The sequence below is a fragment of the Danio aesculapii genome, chromosome 5 (genome assembly GCF_903798145.1).
Source record: "Danio aesculapii chromosome 5, fDanAes4.1, whole genome shotgun sequence".
Lineage (NCBI taxonomy): Eukaryota > Metazoa > Chordata > Actinopteri > Cypriniformes > Danionidae > Danio > Danio aesculapii.
In genome coordinates, this window is record NC_079439.1 from 33,289,918 (window position 1) to 33,305,099 (window position 15,182).

Genomic DNA, 15,182 nt, shown 5'->3' on the forward strand with positions numbered 1-15,182 from the left:
ATTTGGTGAGTTCTGATTCTAACTTTAAATTGACAAGAGTAGTATTTCAGCTGTGAACCTTACACTAAAAAAGATGACTGACCCACAGTAGTTCTGCATCTGCATTCCCACTTACAGTCCCTCTAGTCTTTGCCCTATCACTACTGGATTTATATTTCAACTAACAGACATTTGGGACAAAACCATGTATACATGCAATGTTCCTGCTAATTCATCTATGACCAGATTGGTTACTATCTTAAATATCTTTTGATGTAGCCACAAGAATCCAGGCCAAATACAAGGGCTACAGGGTGAAAGGAGACTACCTGAGGCAGAGAGAAGCAGGTATTGAACCTCTCTGGTATAACAGTTACTTAGAAAATCTGTGTTTGTAACATCACTCTTAAATGATTTTAACAGCTACCAAGATTGAGACATGTTGGCGGGGCCTTCAAGCCAGACGTGAGAGGGAAAGAAGAGCCTGGGCCGTCAAAGTCATCAAAAAGTGAGAGAAATATTAGAAAAAGCTTTGTTGCGCAACGATGCATTCATTTGATCATAAAAATCCTTCTGTTGACCAAAACAGTAAATGCCCTGCAACAAATGATGTTTTCTAGACCAAATATCTAAAAATCCATAAATCAAGAAGCCTTTTCTAGACATGTAAAAATATTGCTTTGTTTTCAGTTTAAAAACTCAAAATTAAGTTCGTTTTTACTTTTACGTTAGTTTTAAGTTAGTTTTTACTTTGCTTAAAGTCACATTAATAATATTGCGTGTACTGCATATTTCCACCTGCGTAATATTACTCATCTCCGCCCTTCTCTTACAACCAATAACACAGCAGTTCTCATCCATGCATTAGTTACTTCACGTCTTGACTACTGTAATGCACTTCTCTTTGGGCTTCCTTCTAAACTTCTTCATAAACTCCAACTGGTTCTGAACCGAGCAGCTCGTGTCATCTCTAGGACTTCATTTCATGAGCACGTCACTCCACTTCTTTATCAGCTTCACTGGCTTCCGGTAAAGTTTTGTATTGATTTTAAAATACTACTTCTTACTTTCAAGGCACTTCATAATCTTGCTCCTCAATATCTCACCGAACTTCTCCATATTTATACCCCTTCTCGCGCTCTAAGATCAACCAACTCATTCTCCCTGGTGCCACCTCGCACTCGAATAAGCACAACGTGTGCCAGATCTTTTAGCTCCGCAGCTCCTCGACTATGGAACAGTCTTCACACTTTTACACACACTTCACATCTTTTTAAGCAGGCTTTCTGTTGACTATTTTTTTTTGTCATGTTATTTTGTACTCACAATGTGTTTGTACCTGCAACTCCTTACATGCATTTAAAATATTGTTTGACAACGTTTTATTCATTGTTTTAATTTGTTCTGGAATGGCTGTTGATGCTTGTTGTAATGCGACCTTGAGTGTCCACAAAGGCGCTATTTACAAATATTATATTATTAATATTATATAATAATATTATTATTATTATTTAAAAAATATGCAATGGTCCAAGTAAAATCTAAATAAAAAAAATGTTCTTGCCCCATTGGCAGGTTGTTTAGTTTTATTTTTAAAAAAATCCATTCATTTTGACATTTTATTTCTGAAAAATCAAACAAACAAACAAACAAACAAACAAACAAACAAACAAACAAAAACAATGTCTTTTACTTGTCTAGAATGTGCTTTTTTATTTCAGAGTTTTTAGATATTTGGACTAGAAACAATGTGCTAAGTCAGGTTTGAGCTGTAAGTGTTTTCTCCCAATCTTACAGATTTATTAAGGGCTTCATGAACAGGAATCAGCCTGTAAGCATGGACAACTCTGAATATCTGGCCTTTGTCAGACAGAGCTACCTCACTCGACTCAAAGAGAACCTGCCAAAATCAGTTTTGGACAAAACCATGTGGCTGACTCCTCCACCCATAATGCAGGAGGTAGATCCTTCATCTTTGAAATCAAGTCTTTTAAATAGTGATTCATAAGATTAGAATCACGAGATTTCTTCCCTATAAATGAATCTACAGGCCTCGGTTCTCTTGCGTAACCTGTACACACGCCTCCTTGTTCGGAAGTATGTTCGAGGGATCAGCGCACAGAGAAAGACACAGGTAAAATGTTGTTTTTCTCCTCTCATTTATCTGAACATTTATTATCCTACTTCATTCTCTGGTTGGATATGTTTAATACTACGATTTTATTTACAGCTGCAAACAAAAGCACTGACCAGTGAAATTTTCAGAGGCAGAAAGGAGAGCTACCCTCAGAGCGTATGCCAACCTTTCGCTGACACTAGGATAAGTAAGAATGTCATTTTTTTCTTAATTATTGCTATTATTTTTCTCAACTATTGCAAGCTGTTATTAACGTTTCAGTGCGTAAACCCAAAGGTTACAAATAAACAACATTGTTTTTTTGGCTGTCTTCAGGTGAACAGGACATAAACATCAAAGTCTTACAACTGATTTGTCCTGAAGGCATTAAGGTTAGTAAAACTATTTGCTGTTCAGCCACTTTCAACAATAAAGTCCTCATATATTTACACACAGTTCTGAAGTTTCCCAAGCACTGTTTAATGGAGAGAAGATTTTTTCCCACATTTATAATATTAATAACTAATTTCTAATAACTAATTTAGTTTGTCTTTTCCATGACAGTATATAATCTGTCTTTCGGAAGAGATGTTAAACCGAGGTCCTGATTTTGTGTGGTCATTAAAAATCCCATGGCACTTCTCATAAAGAGTAGGGGTGTAACTCCAGTGTCCTGGCCAAATTCCCTCCATCGGTTCTTACCCATCATGGCCTCCCAATCATCCCCATCCACCGAATCGGCTCTATCACTGTCTATCCACTCTACTAATAGCTAGCATGTGGTGAGCGCGCTGGAGCCGTTGTCCTGTGGCTATTTAAAGGCTTAACTGTGCAATTTAAAGCATAACTGTTTAATTTAAAGGCTTAGCTAGATTAATTCGGTTAACCAGGCAATTTATTAATTAATTAGACAAATTACTGGACAACATTGGTTTGTTTTATAGCAAAAACTTTAACAGTAACCTCAACCTTAGCAGTTTCTACATTTTTAAAAATACTTTTTTACATTCTAGCCAAAAAACAAACAAACAAACAAACAAACAAACAAACAAACAAACAAACAAAGACTTTATCCAGAAGAAAAATTTATAAGAAATACTGTGCAAAATGTACATGTTTTGTTCACTTGGGAATCTGTGTGAATGTAATATGCATTGTTGTAATTTTTCTAGAAAATGACAATTTGTCAGTTTGTTTTTATTTATTTTGATTGCAAATCAGGGTTATTCCACCAAATATAGATTTTCTGACACTTCTAGAGTTAAAGCATTTGTATTGTGTTGTCTAACGTTCAGTAATAAAGTTTGACTGTACCCTTGGTTGAACAACACTTGGTAAATATTTTAAAAATAATTAAAATTTCACAGTAGGGCTAATAATATCCATTAACCTGAATCCATTTGTTGGGTGTAAACATATTTCTGTTCTGTTCATGAATCATATTTCTGTTCTTGCTGCAAGAATTGGTAGTAGAATGACTGTGTGTTTAACTCAAAGTATAGTAGACACTGGAGTTTTTTTTTAGTTGACAGATGTTTATGTCACTGGTATGGGAAAGTGATTGTGTTATCTCCCCCTGTACAGTACAGTGTTCCAGTGATTAAATATGACAGGAATGGCTTTCGTCCACGTTTCAGACAGCTTATCTTCACTCAGGCCGCTGCATATCTGGTGGAGGAGGCCAAAATCAAACAGAGGGTGAATTACAGCTCACTAAAAGGTCAAATTTCAGTGTTCAACATCTCAAAATATGTGAAATGTGCCATTCATTCGTAATTGGTGTTTTTATTGATTAAAATATGATATTTCTATTTATGAACCTTAATATTAATAGCCAGCAATGTTTTTTCTTCTGTTTAATAGATGTCCAAGCATGGACATCTTGGCTACATCAAGGCAAAATTTGGGCTGTCAGTAAAAATTTAATAGACGTTGAACAATAGTCCAAAAATAGATTAGTCATCTATTAAATTTTCACTGACAGGCCAAATTTAGCCTTGTTTTAGCCAAGATGTCTGTTAAGTTGTTTGGCAGAATATACAACTAGAATTTTACATTTCTTTTAGAGATGTGTAAATATACCTCTTGATGTAGCTTTTGTTTTGTTCAGACCAGATGTTTATTCAGTCCTATTTTTAGTCCTTTTAACCGTTCTTTAACATGTCACTGCTAAATTAACCAGTACAGTGGACCAAGCATAATGCTAAAAATAAATCTAATTGTTGATAGTAATGAAAATGAGGCTGTGGGGGACGTGAGTTCAGTGGATTGTACTGTTATTTAACATACTGTACTGATTATTACGCTAACAATAAAAGTTTTCTAGAGAGTGGAAATCAATATAAAAATTAAAAACTATTTCTGATCATGGGCCTGGATGTAGTGCTTGTTATTGTGAAGACAGTGTCTAACTTTCAAAGTCGTGTTTTCCTTTAGGATAAATTAGGACAAGTCTGTAGTCAAGTTTATTTCCATATCAATAATTTTGTTTACATAATAAACATTTGCTTTTAACAGGGGTGTCTGTCAGCAATTTAAGTGACAACTTCCTGATTCTCCATGTCGCATGTGAAGACACAAAGCAAAAAGTGGGTGAACAACGATACTATATATATATATATATATATATATATATAACCTACAGTATCACTGAAATATAATGTATTTTTAAGGGAGACCTGGTCTTGCAGTGCAGTTATCTGTTTGAGGCTTTGACAAAAATCTGTGTAGTGACAAAGAACCGCAGCCTTATCAAAGTTGTACAAGAGAGGTGAGAGATATTTTGTCTGAACTGTTGAAATACACAGAGAAAGTAATTATTGTATTTAAAATATAAACAGTGAATTTTTTGTTGTTGTTTTTGTAGCGTGAGGTTTGACATCCAGCCTGGCAAAGAAGGCTTTGTTGATTTTAAGAGCAGCAGTGAATCCATGGTCTACAGAGCCAAGAACGGACACTTGATGGTGGTGGGTCTACATAATGCAATCTAAAAAACATAATAAACACAGTGGAAACATTCATTCGTTCGTTTTCTTTTCGTCTTAGTCTCATTATTAATATGGGGTCGTCACAGTGGAATGAACCACCAATTTATCCAGCATATCTTTTACACAGCGAATGCCCTTCCAGCTGCAACCCATCACTGGGAAACATCCATACACACTCATTCACACACATACACTACGGACAATTTAGTTTACCCAATTCACCAATACCACGTCTTTGGACTTGTGAGAGAAACCGGAGCACCCTGAGGAAACCCATGCAAACACTAGGAGAACATGCAAACTCCACACAGAAATGCCAACTGACCAGCGTCCTTCTTGCTGTGAGGCAATTGTGCTACCCACTGCGCCACCGAGCTGCCCCTCAGTGGAAACATAACATATTTAAAGTTTAGTTGTGACTGGGATTATTATTATCTACCTGTGTGATCGTATGTTATACTTAATAATTTAAAAAATAATAATAAAATAAATTGACATCTCTTTACAGAGATCATTTATAGATATTTACATGTTTTCTTTTGCAGGAATCCGCACGGACAAAATCTCGATGACAAAGTTTTTCCTCACAGACTTCTCCACAGTGAAACAATAATGCACAGAGACACACAAAGGAATTCATTCATCAGCTCATTAGGAAAAAAATAACATTCAGACCTAAACAAAACATGTGAATCACATGTATGAGGCATAATTGAGGATTCTCCAGGATCAGAGTTGGGAAAAACTGCACTAGAATATTAAAAAATGATTTTATTCTTCAAGGGACAAATGATGAAACTTTGTTCAACAATTTATTCAAGCTGGTGTATTAAAATTGCTGAACTTTTTATTTGTTTCGTTTGTATAATTTATAGTGTTTAAATGATGTGTTTTTAGTTGTAAGCTGTAGATTGTTTTGTTGTGTTTTTTTATAAACTCATATTTTGTCATAAATATCCAGCATTTCATGAAAAGGACTAATATTTCTCATCAAATGAAATTGAGTTTGTCTTTGAGCTTGCTAAACGGTGCACTTTTCTGATGGACAGAATGTTATGTGTTAATTGTTGCTTGAAAGCAGAACTTTTTATTTTTAATTGCTGTACAAATGAAGTTCTGCAGCCTACATGTTACTCTCGGAGAATCATAAAATCTTATTCATTAGTGATCATGACAGAAAAAAAAACATTTACATTGTTAATTTTTGTATTTGTATCTTGTTTTATTTCCCATACTGCCAAAACCTGACAACATGTAACATGCCAGCTTCATTGCATTGACAAACGTACACGTAAGCTGGTTATGCCCAGAACACATGAGGAAAAACAATCTATTTACATAATTTGTATAAACTTTCAAATACAAAATGCCATTTAATATGAGATACAGAACATATGTAAAATCTGTAGCCTTTATAGATTTGATAGTGTCATGGACAGCCAGTTATTGTCATGCTTTATCTGAACAATCCATTGAAATTTGTGTAGCTGTTGTGGTCTTAAAATGCAGCAAACATCTATATATAGCCTAATGAAATTTAGATGTTAGACTCAATTTTATAATAATGTATTGTACTTTTTTAATTTGTGATGTCTTTTTTTCTCTTGGTAATTCAGTTCATTCATTGTATAAACTATTTGCAGTGGTCATCACTTTGTGGACGGTTCCTGATGTTTCCAATTAAAGCATACAAATAAAAGCAATGTAATAAAAGGAATTTATGAGAACTCCTGAATCATTTTTTATTAATTAATTTATTATATATATATATATATATATATATATATATATATATATATATATATATATATATATATATATATATATATATATATATATATATATATATATTGCAATAACAACAGATAGAAATATCAACAGATAGAAGTATAGTACAAATAAAACAAAAAAATTAACAAGAAAAATTTGACAATTTTAAAGAAATAAAATAAAGGTGAAGCAAAAGAAAGACATCAAGAAAGAAAGAGAAGAAAAAAAAATAAATAGATGGGCACATGAAAAAAATAATACAAATTAATGCAGAATATTAAATAAAGCATTTTAAATAAAGCAATATTAAAGAGTTTTAACTGCTTTCTTGTTATGAGAGTCTGTAATGGCTTTCAAGTACACTTCCAATTCTCGTTTAAAAAATGTAAAATTTGGCTAACATTGAGTATATTTACATGTATGTATAAAACCTTTCCATAAATAATATGAGGTTTATACAACAGGTTGAATTAAGGATTTTTTTCTTTAAAATAAAACCCCAAAATAATATGTCTATAGCTTTAAAAAAAATCACCACAAACCTTTTGAACAATCAGAGAATTCACATCAGATCACAATGATACTCGTGAATCATATTTATATTACTTTCCTATAAGAAAGCTACGCGTCAAGCAAACCTCTGTTGCCACCTCGTGGTCAGTCAGTGACTGAGAATGTTTTTATTATGTTTTAATAAGCCGAATGGAAGCAACAGCAATTAAACCACTTATATAAAAACATTTGATTTAAATAAACACCAGCCCCTTGCTAAATGAGGTTTTCAAGTTTACTTTGAGAACGGGATGAACATCTTTGCAAGTCCCACATAAATTCCGGCTTGCGAATGGCTGATCCTCTTGTCAATCATCACCACTCTGTGTGACGTAGAAAGACTTCCTCTTCGCGTCTTCCATCGACTGTTGTTCTTAAAATGGCGCCGTTGGACCTGGATAAGTATGTTGAAATTGCGAGGCAGTGCAAATATCTCCCAGAGAACGACTTAAAGGTGACTGCTATGAGTAATTTTATTTTTTTTCTCAGAATATTGCACCTGTTAGCGATTGATGTATTTATAAGCTCCTGTTGGTTGTGGCGGAAGGTGATAAAATAGCAGTGTGTCAGTGCAATGCAGTCGCTGCGTATAGGTCCAGTCTGTTAGCTTATGTTCCGGGATTGATTTTATTCGTATCGTCAGAAATAATCGGATATAACGTTACGACCGTAAGGACAGTTGGGCTTAATAAAGTTGTGTGAGGGACTATTTTCTTGTGGGCAAATAGGGTGGCTAACTTCTGTTGCTATCATGCGAACTAATTTGAAACGCCCATTTTATGCTTCCCATCCTCAACCTTGTTAAATCTTATTTCAGGATATCTGCATTTTCGTTAGCAGGTTTCAGATTTGATTGAATAGTCCTCCATTCGTTTGTCTTAAAATAGAATTCTTGTACGTAAACAACTGGGCTTCTGAATCAGTTCATAATGATGCAATGCAACGTCTTACTAGTTTCATCCAGTACCGCCAAATATGACACACAAATAGCAACAGTGAGCAAACAAATGATTATACTATGTTGAGAAAATGTGTCTTGAGGAAAAAAAGCAAATTTTTAAATTCTTTTAATAAATGTGACCTTAATGCGATGCTAGATTTGCCGCTGTCATCATCATCTTTGGCGGCATTCACCTGACAAACTTGTTCAAATCTTCTGCCTTCTTTTCTATTGCTTTAACAGAGATTATGTGACTATGTATGTGACCTTCTGCTTGAGGAATCAAATGTACAGCCAGTATCCACTCCAGTCACTGTATGCGGGGACATTCATGGACAGGTGTGTGTGTGCAGGCCCCATTAATGCATCCCTGTTATGGATGTTGAGCTGATTTTTGTCCTGTTTTGTGAAAACATGCATACTGACTAAGCTTTTTTGTGTGTTTGTAAATAGTTTTATGACCTATGTGAACTATTTAGAACTGGGGGGCAAGTACCAGACACAAACTACATTTTCATGGTAAAGTATACTACAACAATAATGATAATTGATGTTTTGTGATTAGTGATGCATTGGAAATTGTTTCACCAGCATCTATTGAGGAGATATTGGTATGTTTTCTTTCATCCAGGGTGACTTTGTTGACCGAGGATATTACAGCTTAGAAACATTCACATATTTGCTAGCACTTAAAGCAAAATGGCCTGACCGCATCACACTGTTGCGTGGCAATCACGAGAGTAGGCAGATTACACAGGTCTATGGCTTTTATGGTAAGACTGCAGAAATAAGATTTATTTGAAATATTTTTTTGAATTTACTTTGGATTTTAATTGTTTTGGCTTTCTGTCTACAGATGAGTGCCAAACTAAATATGGAAATGCTAATGCCTGGCGATACTGCACTAAAGTATTTGACATGCTCACTGTTGCTGCCGTAAGTATTGATTTTGGTATCTATCTATCTGTCTGTCTGTGTGTCTGTCTTCTGACTAATGGGCCTCACTCAGGAAACATATGTTTTTGTGTAAATCATAAATAATTTTTGGATTCATGAAATGTTTATATTTCCAAATATGTATTGTTATGAAAGAAATGTAGGAAACTATACATCCATTCATTCTCTTCCGCTTATCCGGGGCTGGGCCATCAGGACAGCAGTCTCAGGAGAGAACCTCATACGTCCCTCTCTCCAGACAGTTTCCCCAGCTCCTCTGGGGGATCTCAAGGTATTCCCAGGCAAGCTGAATGACATAGTCCCTTCAGCGAGTCAATGGTCTTCCCTTGGGCCTCCTCCTGGTGGGACAAGTCCAGAACAGTTCCAGGAGGCATTCAAAATAGATGCCTAAGCCACGTCTCTCGATGTGGAGTACCGACTCTACTCTGAGTTCCTCCCATGTGATAGAGCTCCTCACCCAATCTATAAGGGTACCCCCTGCCTCCCTGTTGAGGAAATTCATTGGACCACTTGTATCCAAGACCACTTGTATCACTTTTTACCCAGCCACCCAATCCTTTGAGATGGGACGGTATAAATGTACTGACCTCACATATGGCCCGTTTTTACTGAGTGGTACAGTACGGTACGGTTGTCAAAAGGCATTCCGAACCCTACCGTACCACTTTTTCGGCACCCTTTCGAAAGGGTACCAAACATGAGAAAGGGTTCCAAAAGGCAGAGCTAGACCTGCAGCTGAACGCTATTGGTTTAGAGAGATGCGTCATTCGCTCACGCAACAAGCAAGAGTGAAAACAAAGGAACCGCCATGTTTTAAATACTCAGCCGAGAGGTTACAGCTTAATTATTTATACATATAATAACGAGCCATGCTCAACCCGGGCTCAAACAAACCATGTCGTTGTCTTGATGAACAACTTCTTGAGCTGATGATAATAATGTGCGCTTGATTATTGATGTGCGTTTGGAACCCGATCCTGTCAGAAACTGACAAACGCGAGGACAATGCCCTTTATCAGTGTCACTCATCGGTGAACTGCGCCTGAGCGTCATTGGTAAACAGTCAATTGCAGCCCTTTCTGTTAAGCATGTGATCAGTCATAGGGGTGTAAGAAAGAACTCGCTAGACAAGGCTCAGAAAGCGAGTGGGATATTTGTTTATTTGCTGTAAATGCTTATGTTGTTCTGTGCATGTACTTGAGTGTTTAAAGGTACAGTTCATATATCTGACTGTATTAAAGGACAAAATTGTATTACAAATAGTATATAAATATATTTATACCTTTTTAATTAGTGCTGTCAAAATTAGTGTTAACGCATGCGATTAATTTCAAATATTTAACGCCTTTAAAAAAATTAAACACAAATAATGCAGTTGCAGTTTTTTTTTTTTTTTCCTGTTGTTGTCGACGTGTGTTTAACGTGCAAAGAAATATGGACAAGACCAAGGAAGCACTTTTTGAAGGCAAGTTTCAGTATAAAACAATTAATGTCGCATTACCAGGCTATCCAACGTTTCCTCCAGAGTTTCATCTAATTTTGGGTGTTTAATTGTTAACTTTCGACTTTTGTTTTAATGAAATTTGATACCGCATGGCGAACGGAAAGAAAAACCTTCACATTTCATGACTCGATGGTCCGTTAAGGCAGGGGTCACCAAACTTGTTCCTGGAGGGCCGGTGTCCTGCAGATTTTAGCTCCAACCCTTATCAAGCACACCTGAACAAGCTAATCAAGGTCTTACTAGGTATATTTGAAACATCCAGGCAGGTGTGTTGAAGCAAGTTGTAGCTAAACCCTGCGTCTGTCTGTCTGTGTCTGTACGCGCGTCTTGGCAACAAACCTGCCTAAACATCATTGTCCATAGCCACCAAATCAAAAAGTTACGAATTGCCATGAGATTGCGTTGCACTCTCAGCTCACATCATTTAAAAGAAAAGGTCCACATCAGGGGCGTTGCTAGACATAAAGCTCTACTGGGGCACTTACCCCCCCCCCCCCCCCTTCAAAATAATAATAATTACATATATATATATATATATATATATATATATATATATATATATATATATATATATATATATATATATATATATATATATATATATATATTATAAATAAAAGTAGTCTTATAATTATACAATTATTCTTCTAAATAATCTTAAATGTAACTGGCAAACAATGTTAAGACAACTGGAGTGATATGCTAAGATCATTTAAGAAATTACTTTTGCATAAATATTAATTTCATTTGAATGAAATTCTTTAGACAATTCAATAAAATTCGAAAAAAGTGATGTGATTTTGCTTCATACAAAAAAATCTATCAAGAGGCATGCTTAGTAAGATGTATTTAGTTATATTATATTTTATAATTTGCATATTGTTTAAACTTTAGTTTTGTCGATTTGCAAAACAAAAAAGGCTGTTACGCCGGTTTTACAATGCATGAGCGGTGCGTAACAAGCAGGTAGCCTGCTTTTTTGGCGCGCATGTTAACTACTGGGATTCGCACCGGCAGAAGAGCAGCGCGTGCGAGAGCAGGGCGTGCCAGAGATGCGCGGGTTCTCTTTGCACACACGGAGGTGCGTCAGTTTGCTTTTTGATTACACTGCTTTCACTAGCGCTGGTTCAGTTGCCCATAGAGAATAACGTCTTTATAAATACACTTGCATATACAGTAAATCATATCTCAATGCATTTACTGAGGCACTGGAGATTTTTACTGGGGCACGTGCCCGAGTGAATTGGGTCTAGCGATGCCCCTGGTCCACATTGTCCCCTGATAATGTCTACAGACTAGGCAGTTTTAGCAACTGGCTAAATGTAAAGGGGGACGAAGCAAAATTGTTTCTACTTTATAATTAATGTTCTCAACTCACAGCAATACAACTTTACAATGAGTACAATTGTTTGTATTCATTACTTTATTGTTATTATAATAAAATTTCATATTTGCAATGCCTGTATTTTTTTGCAGTTTACTTGGAATCCAACTTGGAAATCATTGTTTTCTTTATTGGCATTGATTGTTTTGAAATTCAAATGGCGTTAACATGCCTGTGTTTTAATTTCTGTAATAAATATGGCTGTCAAGCCAGAATCTTGATGGTTTATTTTGGGTGTGTTGTTTACATGAAGAAATCTGTGTTACAATTTAAACAAAAATTCTAATAAACTTTTATATTTTGAATTTAAATGGTTTTTGTTTTGCGTTTACATAAATTTTTACATTTGAACAGCCAAAATTACAAGATTCAGTCTTTTAAATGTGATTAATCGCGATTTATTTTATTTTTTTTAAAAGTGTGATTAATTTGTTTTTTGTTTTTTTATCGATTGACAGCACTAATTTAAATACAAGAAATGTTGTGCTGTGAAGAAAATATAAAACTGTGTATGGAAAGCATCTACTGCATCGAACATCTAAACGTACAAAAGCAGCCTCTTACTTGACAGCAGGGAAAGGCACAGCCAATCACACTGTCCGTATGTTTTTGGGGGAGGTATAGAGCTCAAGTAGAGAACATATTACCCCATAGAGAACAACACAGTTGTTCGTAATAGTTGAGTCTATGTTTATTTAATAAATTAGGTAGCTTCTGTAGCATGTACATAGAATGGATTTGTTGATTATGCATGTTATTTCAAATCTCATTTGATACTATAAATCTGAATGATTTTTTTATTTTTAAATGGAAAGAAATGTCATTAGTAGTTTACAGAATTTAAAAAAACGAATCAATTGATATTTTCCAGTTATGTACATATACAGATTCAGGAAATTATTTAATGTTGCAATACATCATTGTTACAGAACTAGCATAATATGGTTAAAATATATTCAATGCTTCAAACTAAACATCGCATCGATTAAATGGTTTAACAGCTCAACAATCTGTCAAGTGTTGTTTGTTTCTCCCACAGTTGATAGATGAGCAGATCCTTTGTGTACATGGTGGCCTTTCACCTGACATCAAAACTCTGGACCAGATACGCACCATTGAACGCAATCAGGAGATCCCTCACAAGGGAGCATTTTGTGACCTTGTCTGGTCCGACCCAGAGGACGTGGACACCTGGGCTATCAGTCCAAGAGGAGCTGGCTGGCTGTTTGGTGCTAAGGTCACTAATGAGGTAAAATCATTCTCACAGTGAACAGTCTGCTTTGTTTTTGGTTTTATAACACTTCCCTATGGAAGATACCAATGCTCTGTAATTACAGATTGAGGTCTGCTAATTATTTGTTGATTCTAGGCATGGGCCGGTATAAGTTTCGGGTGGTATGATAAACTTGGATAAAAATACCACAGTTTTACGGTATTGCGTTTACTGCTCTAAAATAAGTTCTTTTTAAACATTTTTTTTACCGTATTAAACAGAATATATTTTATTTTGAGAAACATTTATAATATTTTGGAACAGTAAACATGTCAGGCTAAATGATTAAAATACATCATTGACTTCTGCTCTCTTCATTGGTTTCAAAAACACAGATTAATTTACAACACATAAAACCGATTATCGTCCCATGCCTAGTTGATTTGCTTTGAATTATGCAGAAACTGAGTTTTTGTGTGGCTCTTACTCACTGCCTAAGTAATAAAAATGGAGACTTAGTAGTTGGCATCTGCATGTACTTGATTTTAATGTACAGTGTCTGACAAGGTAGTAAAAGTAAAAACCTCACTTCATGCATAACGTGAATCTTTTCATTTTTTTTTCTGTTAAAGTTTGTTCATATCAACAACTTGAAGCTGATTTGCCGTGCACATCAATTGGTTCATGAGGGCTACAAATTTATGTTTGATGAGAAGCTGGTGACCGTCTGGTCGGCCCCAAACTACTGCTACCGCTGCGGTAACATTGCCTCCATCATGGTCTTCAAAGATGTCAACACACGGGAACCCAAGTTATTCCGGGCTGTTCCTGACTCAGAAAGAGTCATACCACCGAGAACGACAACACCCTATTTCCTCTGAGGTCTTCATTGTTGCCTATGTCTCGCCCTCTCCTTTTCATGGTTGTCATGAGCTCTTTTAATGTCTTTATTTTCTCTGTTGCTTTTTTTTTTTTTTTTTTTTTTTTTAACAAATATTTTTGTAAAGATGGAAGTGCTCTCAATATTACCAACAGAAAACTATGGTTACAGTTCTGAACCCTGTTGAAAATGTTTATAGTTGGTCATTATTTGGTCAGTATAATCTTGTTAATGTGAGCGTAATGAAGTGAACATCTCCATGCTGTTCTTACAGGCCTTTTAAACGTCGACCTAACAGCCGTTGACCATTTAATGACAAGCATTTATAGTGTAACACCTCACCTGATCAGAACAATGTGGTGTTTGTGTTTTTCAGAGCACAGACCGGAAAGAGAGTCACTAAAACAGCTATGTTCTGGTCAGTTTGCTCCCAGTTTCTCCAAGACAAAGACACTTTTTTTTTTTTTTTTCGTAGCTTTCAAGTGTAGAAAAGGGTCGAAGCAATGATTAGACAACAGGACAAAGAAGGCTGCGATTATTTTGTACATTAATATAAATTGTATTGATTTAATCAACTTTTTTTTTCTCAGATTTGTTGTATTTTATTATTGTAGAAAAACTGCAGCCCATTTACCAATTAAATATTGAAAATAAACGCCTTTATTATTAAGTTACATTTCTGGTGTTGTGTCCTAATCAATCAAAATATTTAATTACACACAAGACAAGATTAAAGGCACTACATTAACACACCATAGGGAGGCGCGCCTCCCTTTTCTATCCAACGGGCAGAACCGTGGAAGGCAGTACTACGCTAGTCCTGCCTCTAAGTGTAAATTGTACTCAGATTGACACCGCAGCCAACCAATCAAATGCCTTGAACGTCACTAACAGACCGGA

General features: G+C 35.5%; 2 protein-coding genes across 2 annotated transcripts in view; both read left to right on the forward strand.

Moving 5' to 3' along the window:
• The window catches only part of myo1hb (myosin IHb), a 30,177-nt gene extending 23,413 nt beyond the window's left edge, over nt 1-6,764 (forward strand). The window contains exons 22-32 of the mRNA XM_056457979.1: nt 259-327; nt 403-487; nt 1,777-1,939; nt 2,030-2,113; nt 2,210-2,303; nt 2,432-2,487; nt 3,680-3,815; nt 4,613-4,683; nt 4,768-4,865; nt 4,962-5,061; nt 5,628-6,764. Of these exons, the coding sequence (XP_056313954.1) occupies nt 259-327; nt 403-487; nt 1,777-1,939; nt 2,030-2,113; nt 2,210-2,303; nt 2,432-2,487; nt 3,680-3,815; nt 4,613-4,683; nt 4,768-4,865; nt 4,962-5,061; nt 5,628-5,654 (983 nt within the window). The 3' untranslated portion in view covers nt 5,655-6,764. The remainder of the gene's footprint in view (nt 1-258; nt 328-402; nt 488-1,776; nt 1,940-2,029; nt 2,114-2,209; nt 2,304-2,431; nt 2,488-3,679; nt 3,816-4,612; nt 4,684-4,767; nt 4,866-4,961; nt 5,062-5,627) is intronic.
• Nucleotides 6,765-7,744: 980 nt separating this feature from the next.
• On the forward strand, nt 7,745-14,956 carry ppp6c (protein phosphatase 6, catalytic subunit). The gene is made up of 7 exons (XM_056457982.1): nt 7,745-7,858; nt 8,588-8,683; nt 8,798-8,863; nt 8,976-9,117; nt 9,201-9,280; nt 13,229-13,438; nt 14,035-14,956. Exons 1-7 carry the CDS (start codon nt 7,784-7,786, stop codon nt 14,281-14,283), a joined length of 918 nt encoding a protein of 305 aa, XP_056313957.1. The 5' UTR covers nt 7,745-7,783; the 3' UTR covers nt 14,284-14,956.
• Nucleotides 14,957-15,182: the final 226 nt, after the last annotated feature.

Bases quoted from the DNA above. Each gene is read 5' to 3' on its own strand.
- ppp6c (XM_056457982.1), top strand. From the start codon at position 7,784: ATGGCGCCGTTGGACCTGGATAAGTATGTTGAAATTGCGAGGCAGTGC. The intron at 7,859-8,587 runs GTGACTGCTATG...TTGCTTTAACAG, and splicing joins TCCCAGAGAACGACTTAAAG to AGATTATGTGACTATGTATG. The intron at 13,439-14,034 runs GTAAAATCATTC...TTTCTGTTAAAG, and splicing joins GTGCTAAGGTCACTAATGAG to TTTGTTCATATCAACAACTT.